This window comes from Xyrauchen texanus, chromosome 5 (genome assembly GCF_025860055.1).
Source record: "Xyrauchen texanus isolate HMW12.3.18 chromosome 5, RBS_HiC_50CHRs, whole genome shotgun sequence".
Lineage (NCBI taxonomy): Eukaryota > Metazoa > Chordata > Actinopteri > Cypriniformes > Catostomidae > Xyrauchen > Xyrauchen texanus.
Window position 1 is genome coordinate 53,289,632 of NC_068280.1, and position 18,415 is coordinate 53,308,046.

An 18,415-nucleotide genomic window follows, 5' to 3' on the forward strand; every position below is an offset into this window, starting at 1 on the left:
GCATGAATGTGATGTAATGATGATGGAGAGATATTCCTCAAAATAATGTCTTTTTCAATAAAATAATATACAGTATTTGAATCAAGCACAAGTCACTTATATTCAGCAAATACTCATTTTAAAATATCGGCAACAATATAATCATTACTGTCACTTTAACTTTATTAATAACGTTTCTATCACGTTGATGTCATTTCAAGTGTTTGTTTTCAAAATAAGTTTGTTTTTAGTTATTTGATGCTATAAAAACGGTGCTGTGACATCATGATTGACAGCTGTGATTGACAGGTTCTCTGGCCGAAGTAGTCACTGAAGCACCAACTGACTTTTTTGGGATCTTCGGAGGACTGAGGAGATTGGAGCTTTAAATTTAATATCTAAATTTCTATAATTCATTATTTCACACCGTCATAAGTCAAAAGTCAAAAGTGCAGGAGCGTGTGCTTGTGATTGATTCAGCGAGTGAAGGCGGGGCCTTGATTTGGCGGCTTTACTTCCTGCTCACTACTGCTCAGGTCTGGTCCTAAATCACAACTCGCGCAGACTCAAGTCCCAAGATGTCAGCGCCATATCGGGACACTGGCGGCTTCAGTTCTCACCAATGGAAAAAAGCGAAGGGGCGTCGGCCATCTTTTTTTACAGTCTATGATCCAGCCCTGCGAGTATCAGAGATGAAGAAAGGCAACTGTGCAAAAGAAGTTATTTTAATTCGTAGTGCTATATTTCAGTATTAATTTATTCAAATTAATTTAGATACAGTGCATTATTATTATTATTATATACAGGCACATTCAGACACTCTTAACCACTGGTACACAAACAAGAGCTTCTGTCAGGTTGTCCAGTGTTCGTTTGATTCGTTTCAGTCACTTCTGTGTTATAATAACGACCGCTCACGATCTCATGGTCTATCAGGTGCACTTGAGCACAGAATGACACCTGCTGTTCAATGAGACCTGTAACACGTTAAACATGTATGTGTCCCCAGAAACTCAACACTGTGTCTCTGGTTACATCCACTGCAGCTCAGATGAGTCAGTAACTACGATAACGGCCCCCATGTGTTGTGTTCATTAACAATGAGCACGTTTCATGCACAGCAATAAAAGCGATCCCAAACGCTTTCAACATTTCATCATGTGCAGGATATGAATTATAGATATCTACATCTATGCATTTGGCAGACACTTTTATCCAAAGAAACAGTGTGTTCAAGGTTATAGGTGCATTTTATCAGTTTGTGTGTTCTTTGGCAATTGAACCCTGATCTTAGCATGCTAGCGCCATGCTACACAGCTAAAGTAATCCCTACCATGATAAACAATTACATTTTCACTAAAGTGCTGATTCTTGATATCAGCAGTGGAATTTCAACTGGTATATTTGTGACGCTCTTGTTCTACCCGCTCCGTACGGGACTCGAACAAACATCTCCGGCGTGGGAGGCGGGTGCGCTAACAAGGAGGCTAAAGGCTACAGCCTCTAGTGTCAGTCGCTAGTGCCCCTCTTGAGGTCAGGAGAGTGAGGTTTACACACTGCACAGCTATCTACCAGCTGGCTCCTGTTACATATATATACATATAATCATGCAGATGCGGGTCAAGAAGCTTCAGTGAATGTTCACATCAACCATCAGAATGGAGAAAATGTGATCTCAGTGATTTGGACTGAATGCTGTTCTGAGATGTGTGTTGGCTGTGCAATATTAGGCGGAGCTTTTAATGTTGTGGCTGATCGGTGTAGATACAGTATTATATTATTATTATATTATATATACGGTATTATATTATTATTATATTATATATACGGTATTATATTATTATTATATTATATATACAGTATTATATTATTATTATATTATATATACATGTATTATAATATTATTATATTATATATACGGTATTATATTATTATTATATTATATATACGGTATTGTTCATTCAATCCTGTTTAAAACTACTTTTTATCTGTAAATGTATTTCAGATCTCAATAAATTAAAACATAATTAAAGATATCTTGAAATACTTAAAAGTTAAAATCACATTCCAGAAATATAAAAATACCAAATGTATCATGTTGAAATCGAATTACAGATCACAAATGAGCTCGAACTGTAATTCAATAGTTGATATCAGGAATGGATATTTTCAGTCGTAACATTGTAATTATTGATATAAAACAGCTGATATGTGAAGTTGGAATTTTAACTAGTAATTATTAAAGATGTCAGTAATTGTGTTTTGAACAGGAGTGAAGGAAAGATCATTTTCTAATTCTACTACTGAAACAAATGACAGATTTCAGTAATCCTGTTTTTATATCAAGAACGAACATTTCTGCCAGTAATGTTGCCATTTTTTATATGTATTATTGACATTTTTTAGTACAAAACATATTACTGATATCAAGAATTATTATTATTATTATTATTATTATAGATATCAGTAATTCATATTTTACATTTATGCATTTGGCGGACGCTTTTTCTTTTTTTTTTTGTAATAAGTGACTTACAGTGCACTTATTACAGGGACAATCCCCCCGGAGCAACCTGGAGTTAAGTGTCTTACTCAAGGACACAATGGTGGTGACTGTGGGGATCGAACCAGCAACCTCCTGAGTACCAATGTATTATACAGAGCACTTATTACAGGGACAATCCCCCCGGAGCAACCTGGAGTTAAGTGCCTTACTCAAGGACACAATGGTGGTGACTGTGGGGATCAAACCAGCAACCTTCTGAGTACCAATGTATTATATAGAGCACTTATTACAGGGACAATCCCCCCGGAGCAACCTGGAGTTAAGTGTCTTACTCAAGGACACAATGGTGGTGACTGTGGGGATTGAACCAGCAACCTTCTGATTACCAGTTATGTGGTTTAGCCCACTACACCACCACCAGGCTATGCATGCAGGGGTCAGAGGTCACTGCAGCTTTACTTCACTGAAGACAGAGTACAGTGTGATACGGGCTGATGCGCATTAATGTGTTCACCTGAGCAGCTCGTCTCACTGTGTGTAGAAGTCCTCTTTTGTAGCGTCAGGTGTGTGTACAGAACTGTCCTGTCCAATAGTGTGTGACTTTATAAGATAAATGTGTGAATGAGTGTTTGTGTATCATGAGTATGCATTATGTGTGTGTGTTCAGTTATGACTGTCGCACCCGTGTGTGTGCCAGCAGCGCGTTCATTAAATTTTAAAGGCTGTACTGGGACGTTTGCCCAGGACCCAACACAACCCTAAATCACACACAGACGTCTCAACACACCCACCACGGGTTGCCATGGTTACAGCAGCACAACTTCCCTTCATCATAACAGCAGTGCCAGTCTGTATGAAAGAAAGCGTGTCTGAGTTGTATTGAGGTGAAAGAGCATTTTACGTGGTCAAAAGTTTGTGATCAACCCTAACGAGAGTAAATCCAATCTAACTGAAAGTTACGTGACTATGGCAACATTTGCGCAAAATGACATCATGTGGTTCGTTACACGTATCGCGGCAGTGTTGATGTGAAATATCACCCTATTAATCGTCCTGTTAAAAATATGCCATTGAGGGCCTGGGTAGCATTTGGTTTAGGGATGGCATTCCATTTGTCTTTTGATTTTGGGGTGAAATGTGACCTCGATAAATTCAGTGCAAAGCATCTTGTCTTCATTTGAACAGTGCGTTTGTTGATGGTTTGTTGAGTTTTAGTTTTGAGAGTTGATCAGGACTTTGATTGAAGACGGGACACAGCTGACTGGAGCCCAGCGGTCAGCTACTGGGACATTTCCATCATCCAATCATCAATGCTAATCTTATTTATGCCAAAGATTCATCTGAGCTGTCAGCCAATCAGATTCAGCATTACTGACCACATGACCAATCATCGATTGATAGTCATCGATCAGCAGATAGTGTTTCCTTGTGTTCCCAGGTAAAACGCAGTGTGATGCTAAACATGTCCCGAGTAAATAAACCACACAGGGACAAAAATATACAGCACCTGAAATATTCCTGTAATTGTATTGACAAGAGCCATTATGTCGCTCAATAAAGAGAAGAGAAAATATCCCATAACACTCATTGGTTTTGTGTTGTTACTCACCATCGGCCGGCGATTCTCCACCAGATTCAGTCCAACGACCCCCAAGAATGCTCCAAAACTCAGCTAGAATAAAGAAGAGAACAGCTGCTTATTTTCACAAATCACATTAGAGAGGAACAAACTCATCATATATGATTTATGTGTGACAAAATCAGTTGAGCAAAACATTACAACAAACACTGAAAGTATGTAATCTGATTACAAAGTAATTACTTTCTGGGTCGCTCTTTATATTAGGTGTCTTTAACTATGTAGTAACATTGAAATACACACAATACAATGTAGTTATTGTGTAACTACATGTTCTGCAAAATTATCAAAGGATTTATAATTGCTGCAACTGAGATTGAAGTATGGTTGGGTTAGGGTAAAGGTTGGGTTAGGTTTAGGGTTTAGGGTAAAGGTTGGGGTTAGGGTAAAGGTTGGGTTAGGTTTAGGGGTTAGGATAAAGGTTGGGTTAGGTTTAGGGTAAAGGTTGGGTTAGGTTTAGGGTAAAGGTTGGGGTTAGGGTAAAGGTTGGGTTAGGTTTAGGGGTTAGGGTAAAGGTTGGGTTAGGTTTAGGGTTTAGGGTAAAGGTTGGGGTTAGGGTAAAGGTTGGGTTAGGTTTAGGGTTTAGGGTAAAGGTTGGGGTTAGGGTAAAGGTTGGGTTAGGTTTAGGGTTTAGGGTAAAGGTTGGGGTTAGGGTAAAGGTTGGGTTAGGTTTAGGGTTTAGGGTAAAGGTTGGGGTTAGGGTAAAGGTTGGGTTAGGTTTAGGGGTTAGGGTAAAGGTTGGGTTAGGTTCAGGGGTTAGGATAAAGGTTGGGTTAGGTTTAGGGGTTAGGATAAAGGTTGGGTTAGGTTTAGGGTAAAGGTAGAGTTGGGTTAGGTTTAGGGCAAAGGTTGGGTTAGGTTTAGGGTATGGGTACATTTAAAGGTTTGGTTAGGTTTAGGGTAAAGGTTGGGTTAGGTTTAGGGTAAAGGTTGGGTTAGGTTTAGGGTAAAGGTTGGGTTAGGTTTAGGGTAAAGGTTGGGTTGGATTAGGTTTAGGGTAAAGGTTGGGTTAGGTTTAGGGTAAAGGTTGGGTTAGGTTTAGGGTAAAGGTTGGGTTAGGTTTAGGGTAAAGGTTGGGTTGGATTAGGTTTAGGGTAAAGGTTGGGTTAGGTTTAGGGTAAAGGTTGGGTTGGATTAGGTTTAGGGTAAAGGTTGGGTTAGGTTTAGGGTAAAGGTTGGGTTGGGTTAGGTTTAGGGTAAAGGTTGGGTTAGGTTTAGGGGTTAGGGTAGAATATCTTGATAAACTTGGGAATTAATTTTTCCCTTGATGATGGCAAGCAGTCCAGGCCCCAAAACAGCAAAGCAGCCCAAATTTGGGATGTTGTTCTCATGTTGGAATGCGGTGCCCTTTTTATGCCACACATAGTGCTGCTGTTCTTCCCAAACAATTCAACCTTAGTTTCATCAGTCCACAAACATTTTCCCAGTAGTGTTGTGTCCATTTATAGACAGTTTGTCTAACTGTGGACAGATGAATATCTAACGGCCACTTCTAGTGAGAGTACCTATAGTACTAAATCACCTCCATTTATAGACAGTTTGTCTAACTGTGGACAGATGAATATCTAACGGTCACTTCTAGTGAGAGTACCTATAGTACTAAATCACCTCCATTTATAGACAGTTTGTCTAACAGTGGACAGATGAATATCTAACAGCCACTTCTAGAGAGAGTACCTATAGTACTAAATCATCTCCATTTATAGACAGTTTGTCTCACTGTGGACAGATGAATATCTAACGGCCACTTCTAGTGAGAGTACCTATAGTACTAAATCACCTCCATTTATAGACAGTTTGTCTAACTGTGGACAGATGAATATCTAACGGCCACTTCTAGTGAGAGTACCTATAGTACTAAATCATCTCCATTTATAGACAGTTTGTCTAACTGTGGACAGATGAATATCTAACGGCCACTTCTAGTGAGAGTACCTATAGTACTAAATCACCTCCATTTATAGACAGTTTGTCTAACTGTGAACAGATGAATATCTAACGGCCACTTCTAGTGAGAGTACCTATAGTACTAAATCACCTCCATTTATAGACAGTTTGTCTAACTGTGAACAGATGAATATCTAACAGCCACTTCTAGTGAGAGTACCTATAGTACTAAATCATCTCCATTTATAGACAGTTTGTCTAACTGTGGACAGATGAATATCTAACGGCCACTTCTAGAGAGAGTACCTATAGAACTAAATCACCTCCATTTATAGACAGTTTGTCTAACTGTGGACAGATGAATATCTAACGGCCACTTCTAGTGAGAGTACCTATAGTACTAAATCACCTCCATTTATAGACAGTTTGTCTAACTGTGGACAGATGAATATCTAACGGCCACTTCTAGTGAGAGTACCTATAGTACTAAATCATCTCCATTTATAGACAGTTTGTCTAACTGTGGACAGATGAATATCTAACGGCCACTTCTAGTGAGAGTACCTATAGTACTAAATCATCTCCATTTATAGACAGTTTGTCTCACTGTGGACAGATGAATATCTAACGGCCACTTCTAGTGAGAGTACCTATAGTACTAAATCATCTCCATTTATAGACAGTTTGTCTCACTGTGGACAGATGAATATCTAACAGCCACTTCTAGTGAGAGTACCTATAGTACTAAATCATCTCCATTTATAGACAGTTTGTCTCACTGTGGACAGATGAATATCTAACGGCCACTTCTAGTGAGAGTACCTATAGTACTAAATCATCTCCATTTATAGACAGTTTGTCTCACTGTGGACGGATGAATATCTAACGGCCACTTCTAGTGAGAGTACCTATAGTACTAAATCATCTCCATTTATAGACAGTTTGTCTCACTGTGGACGGATGAATATCTAACGGCCACTTCTAGTGAGAGTACCTATAGTACTAAATCATCTCCATTTATAGACAGTTTGTCTCACTGTGGACAGATGAATATCTAACGGTCACTTCTAGTGAGAGTACCTATAGTACTAAATCATCTCCATTTATAGACAGTTTGTCTCACTGTGGACGGATGAATATCTAACAGCCACTTCTAGTGAGAGTACCTATAGTACTAAATCATCTCCATTTATAGACAGTTTGTCTCACTGTGGACAGATGAATATCTAACGGCCACTTCTAGTGAGAGTACCTATAGTACTAAATCATCTCCATTTATAGACAGTTTGTCTCACTGTGGACAGATGAATATCTAACGGCCACTTCTAGTGAGAGTACCTATAGTACTAAATCATCTCCATTTATAGACAGTTTGTCTAACTGTGGACAGATGAATATCTAACAGCCACTTCTAGTGAGAGTACCTATAGTACTAAATCATCTCCATTTATAGACAGTTTGTCTAACTGTGGACAGATGAATATCTAACGGCCACTTCTAGTGAGAGTACCTATAGTACTAAATCATCTCCATTTATAGACAGTTTGTCTAACTGTGGACAGATGAATATCTAACAGCCACTTCTAGTGAGAGTACCTATAGTACTAAATCATCTCCATTTATAGACAGTTTGTCTAACTGTGGACAGATGAATATCTAACGGCCACTTCTAGTGAGAATACCTATAGTACTAAATCATCTCCATTTATAGACAGTTTGTCTAACTGTGGACAGGAATATCTAACGGCCACTTCTAGTGAGAGTACCTATAGTACTAAATCATCTCCATTTATAGACAGTTTGTCTAACTGTGGACAGATGAATATCTAATGGCCACTTCTAGTGAGAGTACATATAGTACTAAATCATCTCCATTTATAGACAGTTTGTCTAACTGTGGACAGATGAATATCTAACGGTCACTTCTAGTGAGAGTACCTATAGTACTAAATCATCTCCATTTATAGACAGTTTGTCTAACTGTGGACAGATGAATATCTAACGGCCACTTCTAGTGAGAGTACCTATAGTACTAAATCATCTCCATTTATAGACAGTTTGTCTCACTGTGGACAGATGAATATCTAACGGCCACTTCTAGAGAGAGTACATATAGTACTAAATCATCTCCATTTATAGACAGTTTGTCTAACTGTGGACAGATGAATAACTAACGGCCACTTCTAGAGACAGATGAAAATCTAAACTCCTCCAGATAACTTTCTAACCCATTCCAGCTTTATGCAAAGCAACAATTCTTGATCGTAGGTCTTCTGAGATCTCTTTTGGGCCACGTCAGCAGATGCTTCTTGTGAAGAGCAAACTCAAAATGTTTGAGTGCTTTTTATTAGTCAAAGTAGCTCTAACCCACACCTCCAATCTCATATCATTAATTGGATGCCAGGTTTGCCAACTCGTGACTATAATTCGCTTTTGTTGTTGTCATTAGCCTAGGGGATTATTTACATTTCCACAGCACTGTGAGCATTTAACGGGATGTGTTCAATAAAGACATGAAAGATTATAATAGTTTGTGTGTTGTTAGTTTAAGCACATTGTGTTTGTCTATACATGATGACATCACATTTTATGAGCAATTAATTCAGAAAACCAGATACTTCCAAATGGTTCACAAACTTTTTCTTGCCACTGTATAATGTTCATTATTTAAGCTGTTATTGTATGATTTAAATTTGAGTCCATTCAATTTAAATGATCAAGTAGAAACAACATTTAAATAGCAAACCTGAGTTAGATCTACTTGCATCTAGTTACAATAACTTAAATAGTTCAGTTCATTCTATATGATCACCAAGTTATGTGAACTTAATTACACAACCTTTACTCATTTGAGTGACGTCAACTTATGTGCATGACCTTCTGAATACTGAAGTTACTGCTGACTTCAAACGGCTTCTTTTATGACCTGAGAGTTCATTACATTAACTTCAGTTTCTGTCGACACGAGTCGAGTGTTACTCACGATAATGCCGGGATAGTATCCAGACACGGCCACATTATCAGTTTGAGTGGCACACAGCAGTCCGATCACCAGCGCCAGAACTGAGAGTCCGAACAGAGCGATGGAGCACCAGAGAGCCGTACGACGACGCCTCCCATACTGATCTATACAAACACATACAGACACACCACTGAATACATTTATATAACTCCCTGCAGAATAACATCCTGTACAATGACATGCTATACTTCAAAGGGGCAAGTTGTCACTTTTTACTCCAGATAATTTGTCTCTGAATATTTGGAAAGCCAATTTTGGCATTGGCACACACATTAGGAAGTACAGTTCTTTTAGTACGTGTTGACCCAACAGCTGGGCACACTTTATGGGGTAAGTTGTCACAATGGAACTTGACAATTATAAACTTTTCAGTCAACTTTAAACAGTAAAACAATTATGAAACACAAAATTCATCATGCAATGTAAAGTGTAATGCATTAAAATATTAAACCACTGTTTTATTCACCAATATTGTGTAATTCATATATTTGTTCAGCCAACATCGATTGCAAAAAATATATCTCTATTTTGAAAATTTAACTCATGTGACAACTAGCCCCAGTTCACCCTGAAGCTCATGTTTATGTTATTTGTAAGTACAGTGCGATTAATATTAGAGACATACATTTTTATTGATCATATATATTCGCATAATTCCATTACATGAGAATAAATTATGATAAGTAGCAAGGCTTATAACTTTTAAAGAGATCAAAAACTATTTAATTTCCCGTATGTATTTATTTATACAGGGAAATGTCATTTTAGATATCGGAGAATGGCCCATAAAGGATTAAACGCGCGTAATAACGTAATTAACTGAATATCATCATCGTGTGCCGTTATAACTAGCCTATAACACCGTTATTACAGATGAACTCACCTGCGGAATCCGCGTTCTCGCGTGCGTCTGCGGCGCGGGCTGCTGCTGCATCGCGTCTCTGATGTTCCACAGATAAATTGTGACTCAAACAAAAGTTTATAAGAGGTTTCGTTAATATGTCCAATAATAAATCTCTCGCGTTACAGCCGCGGCTCTGCTCAGGTGCCGTCTGGAGTGACGCGCGCGAGACTGAGACGCCTGTACAAGACTGCCGTGATGACGCAACAGCACTGTGAGACACGCGACTACAACAGAGAAATGACACAGTATATTTAAGTCATGCAGTACCAGAAAGATATTGCTCGATCATCGATGCATCAGTAAAATAAATCCAGAAATATTCCATTTGTTCAACTGCAGGATTCCAGTGCGGACCTTCAGCCAAACTCACTTTGAGTATTTCTCAGTGAACAGCACATTAAGGAGTGTTGTTTGTGAACTATGATGCAGCATCATTGTATGAAGATCAGGACTGTCTACACCAGGACAGACACAATAGTTATGCTCAAACAGTTAGATTGACAGGTGTCACTCAAAGGTCCTGTTCATACATTAGTGTTTTCTGAAGTATGTGATGTATACAAAATGACGTGGTTGTATTTTTCATCTCACATTTGCGTTTTCTGACACTCTCAGCAGGGTTTAGGTTTAAGATGGGGAGGTCAGGTTTAAATCTCATCTGTTTGGGAGAACATGTACCCCTCCGTTAGCGCCACACAGTGGGCATTTCACTCAGAACCGCTGCGATGCGCGTAATGAACCATGTCAAATTAATTCGCAAAAATGTTATGTTATGGTCATGTGATCAGACTGAATGTTGTTGACTCTCTTTAAGCAAACTGCATGAACAATCATATTTAACCCCCGCTGCTAACTATGTATTTAACACAACATCTCTCTGAATGCAAATCAACTCAATTACATTTAAAAAACGGACTTTATTTACATAAAACAGGCGTGACAGATACAACATACAGCAGAGATAGAGAAAAGGCAACAGAACACATATATAGAATGTAGTTGTTATTGCACACGAGCTGAAGTGTTCAAGAGGAGTTCAGTATTCATCATAAAATAGTTCATTTCTCTTTTCCTAACAGCATAACAGACGGAGGATGTGTTCAGAGGATCAATACAGCTTTGACCTCCAGGTTATTGTTAGAGATTGCTTTAACATCAGGACACATTTAGTGCTGCGAGCTGGAACTACTGCACTCCAAAGACAACACTGTGCCAAAAATTCATTCAGAGGAACAGACCATGTCATGTTTGATTTTTAAGTGTAAAGGGGTCGTTCACTGTGTTGGGCATCCATTAGCGTTTACACTAGCAGTGGGTTCAGTAGATGAAGCGTTAGGAATCTGCCACCAGTCGTCTGCTTTATTATCGGCTTTATGAGAAACAACAGCAGCACTCGAGCTGGAATCTGAAACAACAAACAGCAACAGACACTGAATAAACTAGCAGAGAAATCACAATAATACACAGATGACATCTTGTGATGTGTAACACACACACACACAGAGAGACACACGCGCACACACACACAGAGACACACGCACACACGCACACACACACACACAGAGACACACGCACACAGACGCACTCACAGACACACACAGACAGACACAGACACACACACACACACACAGAGAGACACACACACACACTCACAGACACACACACTCACACACACAGACACACACACAGACACACACACAGACACACACACACAGACAGACAGACAGACACACACACAGACAGACAGACAGACACACACACAGAGACAGACAGACAGACACACACACACAGAGACAGACAGACAGACACACACACACAGAGACAGACAGACAGACAGACACACACAGAGACAGACAGACAGACAGACAGACACACACACAGGAAGTGATCGCTGTTATGTCGCCCTGTGACCAATACAGTGAACAAACACCCAGTTCAAAACCCTCATTAATTATAATTATTTTACAGAGCATAATTATATTATTCATGTTTTTGAGATGTTAATCATAAATGATCATAATTAATTCAGATTGAAAGTAACGTCCAGCATCATCCAATCACTGTCAATCATGTTCAAATAAAACATTATAAATGTTGAATCTATGAACTGATGATCATTGAGTGTCCAAACATCATCTGCAGCCTGAAACTGAACTTATGATCCGATTTTAGGAGTGAACGCACTTAACTGCATAGAGAGATATAGGATGCTCCCTTGTTCCCTATTTAGTGCATGACTTAACCTCCAGTGTGCTGTCTGTCTGCACTGATCTCAGAACAGTTATAGGAGAGCTATAGGATGCTCCCTTGCTCCCTATTTAGTGCATGACTTAACCTCCAGTGTGCTGTCTGTATGCACTGGTCTCAGAACAGTTATAGGAGAGATATAGGATGCTCCCTTGCTCCCTATTTAGTGCACGACTTAACCTCCAGTGTGCTGTCTGTCTGCACTGGTCTCAGAACAGTTATAGGAGAGCTATAGGATGCTCCCTTGCTCCCTATTTAGTGCATGACTTAACCTCCAGTGTGCTGTCTGTCTGCACTGATCTCAGAACAGTTATAGGAGAGCTATAGGATGCTCCCTTGCTCCCTATTTAGTGCATGACTTAACCTCCAGTGTGCTGTCTGTATGCACTGGTCTCAGAACAGTTATAGGAGAGCTATAGGATGCTCCCTTGCTCCCTATTTAGTGCATGACTTAACCTCCAGTGTGCTGTCTGTCTGCACTGGTCTCAGAACAGTTATAGGAGAGCTATAGGATGCTCCCTTGCTCCCTATTTAGTGCATGACTTAACCTCCAGTGTGCTGTCTGTCTGCACTGATCTCAGAACAGTTATAGGAGAGCTATAGGATGCTCCCTTGCTCCCTATTTAGTGCATGACTTAACCTCCAGTGTGCTGTCTGTATGCACTGGTCTCAGAACAGTTATAGGAGAGCTATAGGATGCTCCCTTGCTCCCTATTTAGTGCATGACTTAACCTCCAGTGTGCTGTCTGTCTGCACTGGTCTCAGAACAGTTATAGGAGAGCTATAGGATGCTCCCTTGCTCCCTATTTAGTGCATGACTTAACCTCCAGTGTGCTGTCTGTCTGCACTGGTCTCAGAACAGTTATAGGAGAGCTATAGGATGCTCCCTTGCTCCCTATTTAGTGCATGACTTAACCTCCAGTGTGCTGTCTGTCTGCACTGATCTCAGAACAGTTATAGGAGAGCTATAGGATGCTCCCTTGCTCCCTATTTAGTGCATGACTTAACCTCCAGTGTGCTGTCTGTATGCACTGGTCTCAGAACAGTTATAGGAGAGATATAGGATGCTCCCTTGCTCCCTATTTAGTGCACGACTTAACCTCCAGTGTGCTGTCTGTCTGCACTGGTCTCAGAACAGTTATAGGAGAGCTATAGGATGCTCCCTTGCTCCCTATTTAGTGCATGACTTAACCTCCAGTGTGCTGTCTGTCTGCACTGGTCTCAGAACAGTTATAGGAGAGCTATAGGATGCTCCCTTGCTCCCTATTTAGTGCATGACTTAACCTCCAGTGTGCTGTCTGTCTGCACTGGTCTCAGAACAGTTATAGGAGAGCTATAGGATGCTCCCTTGCTCCCTATTTAGTGCATGACTTACCTCCAGTGTGCTGTCTGTCTGCACTGGTCTCAGAACAGTTATAGGAGAGCTATAGGATGCTCCCTTGCTCCCTATTTAGTGCATGACTTAACCTCCAGTGTGCTGTCTGTCTGCACTGGTCTCAGAACAGTTATAGGAGAGCTATAGGATGCTCCCTTGCTCCCTATTTAGTGCATGACTTAACCTCCAGTGTGCTGTCTGTCTGCACTGGTCTCAGAACAGTTATAGGAGAGCTATAGGATGCTCCCTTGCTCCCTATTTAGTGCATGACTTAACCTCCAGTGTGCTGTCTGTTTGCACTGGTCTCAGAACAGTTATAGGAGAGCTATAGAATGCTCCCTTGCTCCCTATTTAGTGCATGACTTAACCTCCAGTGTGCTGTCTGTCTGCACTGGTCTCAGAACAGTTATAGGAGAGCTATAGGATGCTCCCTTGCTCCCTATTTAGTGCATGACTTAACCTCCAGTGTGCTGTCTGTCTGCACTGGTCTCAGAACAGTTATAGGAGAGCTATAGGATGCTCCCTTGCTCCCTATTTAGTGCATGACTTACCTCCAGTGTGCTGTCTGTCTGCACTGGTCTCAGAACAGTTATAGGAGAGCTATAGGATGCTCCCTTACTCCCTATTTAGTGCATGTAGTAACCTCCAGTGTGCTGTCTGTCTAGCTGTCTAGCTTATTTTTTTATGAACGCCCCACATGTTCAAAGTTATTTAAAAAAATGACTGTTTTTTCAACTTAGATATTTTTTTTCCCAGAGACACTTTTGTTGCTGCTGATCCCGTCAGAGCACTTCACTGAAATCACCATCATGTTGTTGTGTCATGTGACTCTGTCAGAAGTCTGGTGTCGTGAATAGTATTCAGTCGGTTTAAATTATGCATAGTGTATAGCGCAGCTAAAACACACACATGTGCACATTTGAATTTTAAAGTTTGGTCTATTACAATTTAATAACAACTAAAAATAACAAATTATATTTTAATTGACAAACTATATGCCGGAGTAAAACTGACAAAAATGATGAAATATTGACTACATTTAAAAGACATTCTTGTCACTGTATGACTAAAGAAAATAGAAATGGGGTGTTGCCAATAAAAGGCTTGTTGTAATCTGAAGCAACACGATGGCTGTGTCCACTGTAGACCGTTCTGTTGATTATAATAGTAGCGATCGTGTCGACACATCACACTACTCAATGGTGTAAGATATCCATAAACAATCTCACCCTTGAGAAAACACCACATCCTCAAAAGAGCCACTGTGGAAACCAATCAAGTGCACACGAGTGTGTTAGTGTAAAACACCATTAATAACAGCCATCACATCTACATTACCCTCTTCATCACTGTCGGAAAACTCCACGACAGCCTCAGCCGGCAAACATGACACCTCTAACATGACAAACATCAGAATAACTGACCTGTAAACAGCTAAAGAAAAACTTGAGAAGTAATGGAGGCGTCTGTACCTGGCACAGTCCCGAGATTGGAGTTATCAAAGAACTGTGTGGGGCAGTTGAGGCTGATGGGAACGGAAGAGCGCATGTCAAAGAACTTGCTCTTAGGAGAGTCCAGGAACATCTTCTTTGGAGAGTTCACTTCAGTTTTGGTCAGAGGCGGCTGTCGTTTGGTTGGGGTGCACAGACCGTCCTTATTGCTCTCCTTCATTTTATACGCTCTGCGCTTCCATTTACTGATCTCCTCTTGCTGCTTGCTCACCAGACTAACATGAACAACAACAACAGTCATGTGATTGACTTTTCTCCTTTAAACTGATGGACAGAAGAGACAGGGAATAATGTGGAGAAAGCGGAGATGATTGTGGTGTGTGAATTACCTCTCAAACTGAGCATTCTTCTTCTGCAGCTCCTCGATCTTCTTCTCTTTGAGGGAAGTGACGGCTCGCGTGTTTGAGCCTACATTAAGATTGGCCTCATCGCTGTCCAGGACTGTTGAACACATGTAGAACATAGTGAGGTGCAGAATAGTAAACACCACATGACAAATTTAACTACATGTTTCAGTAGCATCACAGTAGTTCAGTTTTCTTCTAAAGCTGTCAGAATTAACGCATGCGATTCATTTAAACAGTGTAACATTTACATTTTTCTTAAAATCGTGATTAACACATTTACTGTTAATATAACAAACACATATTGGGCAGCGCAGAACCTTTGTAATGTGTCTGCCCCGAGACACACATGCTCAGACACACACGCACTCTCAGGCAGAGGCACACGGGTGCGGGCACACGCGCACAGCCAGGCACACAAAGTGTGTAGTGTTGGGAACTTCGATTCATTTTAGTGAGTCGGTTCTTTCGAACAGTTCGTGTAAATGAACCGTTACAATAAACGATTCCCTTATAATTAGTGTTGGGAACTTCGATTCATTTTAGTGAGTCGGTTCTTTCGAACAGTTCGTGTAAATGAACCGTTACAATAAACGATTCCCTTATAATTAGTGTTGGGAACTTCGATTCATTTTAGTGAGTCGGTTCATGTAAATGAACTAGTTTACACGGATTCACTTGAGCCCCGCATAGAGACAGAGCGCAACGCGTCATAATCTGAAGACCACGCCCACCGGGGGGGGGGAAACAATCCAACCGTCTCCATTGACTTAGCATTGCGAGAGGCTGCCTCCGTGTCATTTATGACTTATAACAAAAGACAGAAAAATGCCTAAAAGCTGCTGTGAGACAAGGTGTACAGCAAACAAGCTAAAAAACCCAGAAATACATTTTTATAAGCTTCCAAACCGTAAAAGCCATCCTTTAAGGAGACAAAAGTGGATACAGGCAATAAGACGTGAAGCATCAGCAGGAAGAGTGGGTCAATTGTGGGATCCTGACAATAAAATGTAACTTCTCAATACATCTCCTCCTCTCAGGTTCACACAGGGTGGTGAAATAAGCAATCGACATGGTTAAAATTATGAATGTTATCATGTGGGCATGGTTCTCAGTGTAGTTCGAGAACTAGTTGCGCTCTGTCTCAATTGATCCGCTTTTATGTCCTGAAACAAACTGTTTTTTGGGGTCGACAGCTTATAAAAATGTATCTCTGGGTTATTTAGCTTGTTTGCTGTACACCTTGTCACACAGCAGCTGGAGGAGGAGGCAGTCTCTCACAATGCAAAGTCAATGGAGATGGTTGGATTATTTCCCCCCCAGTGTGGGCGTGGCCTAAATACGCTCTGTCTCTATGGCTTTAGAGACTTTGACATCATTTTTAAAGTGAAATATTTATTGTATTGCTGCAGTTTATCACTATATTTTGATTTAGTTATATAAAATAGGGTGTTTCCTAGTTTGATGCATATACATTTTTGTTCAATTTAATGCTGGCACCCTATTATTTAACCATTATGAAAATGAACCATGGTTTTACTATGGTAATATTGGTTAGAGGTATGGTTAATTTTGTGTTTACTATGTTTTAAACCAATGTTAAACTGTTTACTGTAGTAAAAACATGGTTAATGTTCATAAGGGCATGTCACCCGTATTAAGTGTATAACTATCAGGTTATATTATTGAATTGTGCAAATATAATCTAATTATTATCCATGTATAACATTTTCTTCTTTAAATAGCTTTAATGTAGTTAGCTACTTTGTTCATAGCTTGACTTGAGTTGAAATACTTGAGGTTATGAGTAGCTCGTAGCTTGGATAGCAACTGTTTCAAAGTAGTGGAAATGTTCAGAGGACATAGTGCTCTCAGCTGTCAAACACACACTTACAAGACTGCTCGTCGTCCTGTTGCATTTTCCTGAGGGTCTCTTTAAGCTTCCGAATGACCTCTGCTCTGTGCTCCAACACGGAGCTCATCTGTGCAATGCTAGAACGAAACAGATCACAGAAATCTACTGTTATACACCACACTCAAATGAAACAGGTAAACACTGTAGTTAAAAGAACCATCATAGTTGAGTTAAAGTCTGAACACACTCATTCTCATGGCTTGTGGTGACTGCAATGTGATCCAGCTCCATTTTCACCAGTTTGTCCTTTATGGCCTCCAGTTCAGCAGCGCCAGGTGTCATGTTCCTCTTAGCCTGCGCCTGCAGGACAGAATGAGAGAGAAGCATGATTCTGTGGATGCTGAGAGAACGTACAAAACCCTCTCATGTGACCAACTCACAAACAAGCATCATTAACACACCTCCGACTCTTTAAGTTTGGTCTCCAAGGTCTGGATGAGGGCTTTGTTCTCCTTCAGCTGGACATCCAGTTCCTGGAGCTGTAGCAGATGTTTCTGGTTTGAAGCATCAGACTGGGACTTCACATCATTCATCTGCTCCTGAATCACCTGAGACAAACACGACCGTTTTCCTCAATGTTTGAATACTCTTAAACATGAAAAGCATCAAGGGACAGCAAATGATTGTCCTGAAAATGTTTAAAAGCACAAATGTATTTAAGTGTCATCTACTTTATCACGATCATTTATGTTGCATACGACTATCGCCTCATAAACCAGCTAAATAAGTATTATTTTCTGGCAAGCTGTATCACTATTCTTTATTAACAGTACAAATAACGCAAACTTTATTTAATGTGCCGCAACTCAAAGTCGAGTTTCCCTACTGGTAATTCTGACTTTGTGCTGACGTTTGTGTGCGCTCATCTCTGCATCTCATGGTCTGCAAACAGTCGTGTTTGTGCACTTAACTCGCGTCTTTGGCGTGCAGCTCTGCTCTGCCATGATTTAAACTGAACTCAGAATCGATTTATTCCCCACCACTATTAACAGATTATATGATCCAGAACCACCAAATTAAACATGAAATATGATTGTCACTAGAGTGCGAAATGCAACGGTCATGTCCGGAGGTCAGAGATGGTGA

General features: G+C 40.2%; 2 protein-coding genes and 1 long non-coding RNA gene across 3 annotated transcripts in view; all 3 read right to left on the reverse strand.

Moving 5' to 3' along the window:
- The window catches only part of LOC127643576 (transmembrane protein 255B), a 27,961-nt gene extending 17,735 nt beyond the window's left edge, over positions 1 to 10,226 (reverse strand). Inside the window, 5 exon segments of the mRNA XM_052126359.1 lie at positions 4,095 to 4,157; positions 8,995 to 9,137; positions 9,917 to 9,974; positions 10,061 to 10,161; positions 10,205 to 10,226. Of these exon segments, the coding sequence (XP_051982319.1) occupies positions 4,095 to 4,157; positions 8,995 to 9,137; positions 9,917 to 9,974; positions 10,061 to 10,161; positions 10,205 to 10,226 (387 nt within the window).
- Positions 10,227 to 10,854: 628 nt separating this feature from the next.
- cenpe (centromere protein E) overlaps positions 10,855 to 18,415 on the reverse strand; it is a 42,403-nt gene continuing 34,842 nt past the window's right edge. Inside the window, 7 exon segments of the mRNA XM_052126499.1 lie at positions 10,855 to 11,342; positions 14,898 to 14,954; positions 15,032 to 15,285; positions 15,400 to 15,511; positions 17,309 to 17,406; positions 17,517 to 17,629; positions 17,731 to 17,877. Of these exon segments, the coding sequence (XP_051982459.1) occupies positions 11,212 to 11,342; positions 14,898 to 14,954; positions 15,032 to 15,285; positions 15,400 to 15,511; positions 17,309 to 17,406; positions 17,517 to 17,629; positions 17,731 to 17,877 (912 nt within the window). The 3' untranslated portion in view covers positions 10,855 to 11,211.
- Positions 12,285 to 13,573, reverse strand: LOC127643689 (uncharacterized). Its single transcript, XR_007970564.1, has 3 exons — positions 13,009 to 13,573; positions 12,641 to 12,824; positions 12,285 to 12,548 (listed from the first exon to the last, which is right to left on the reverse strand). It is a non-coding gene; the product is annotated as an uncharacterized LOC127643689 (long non-coding RNA).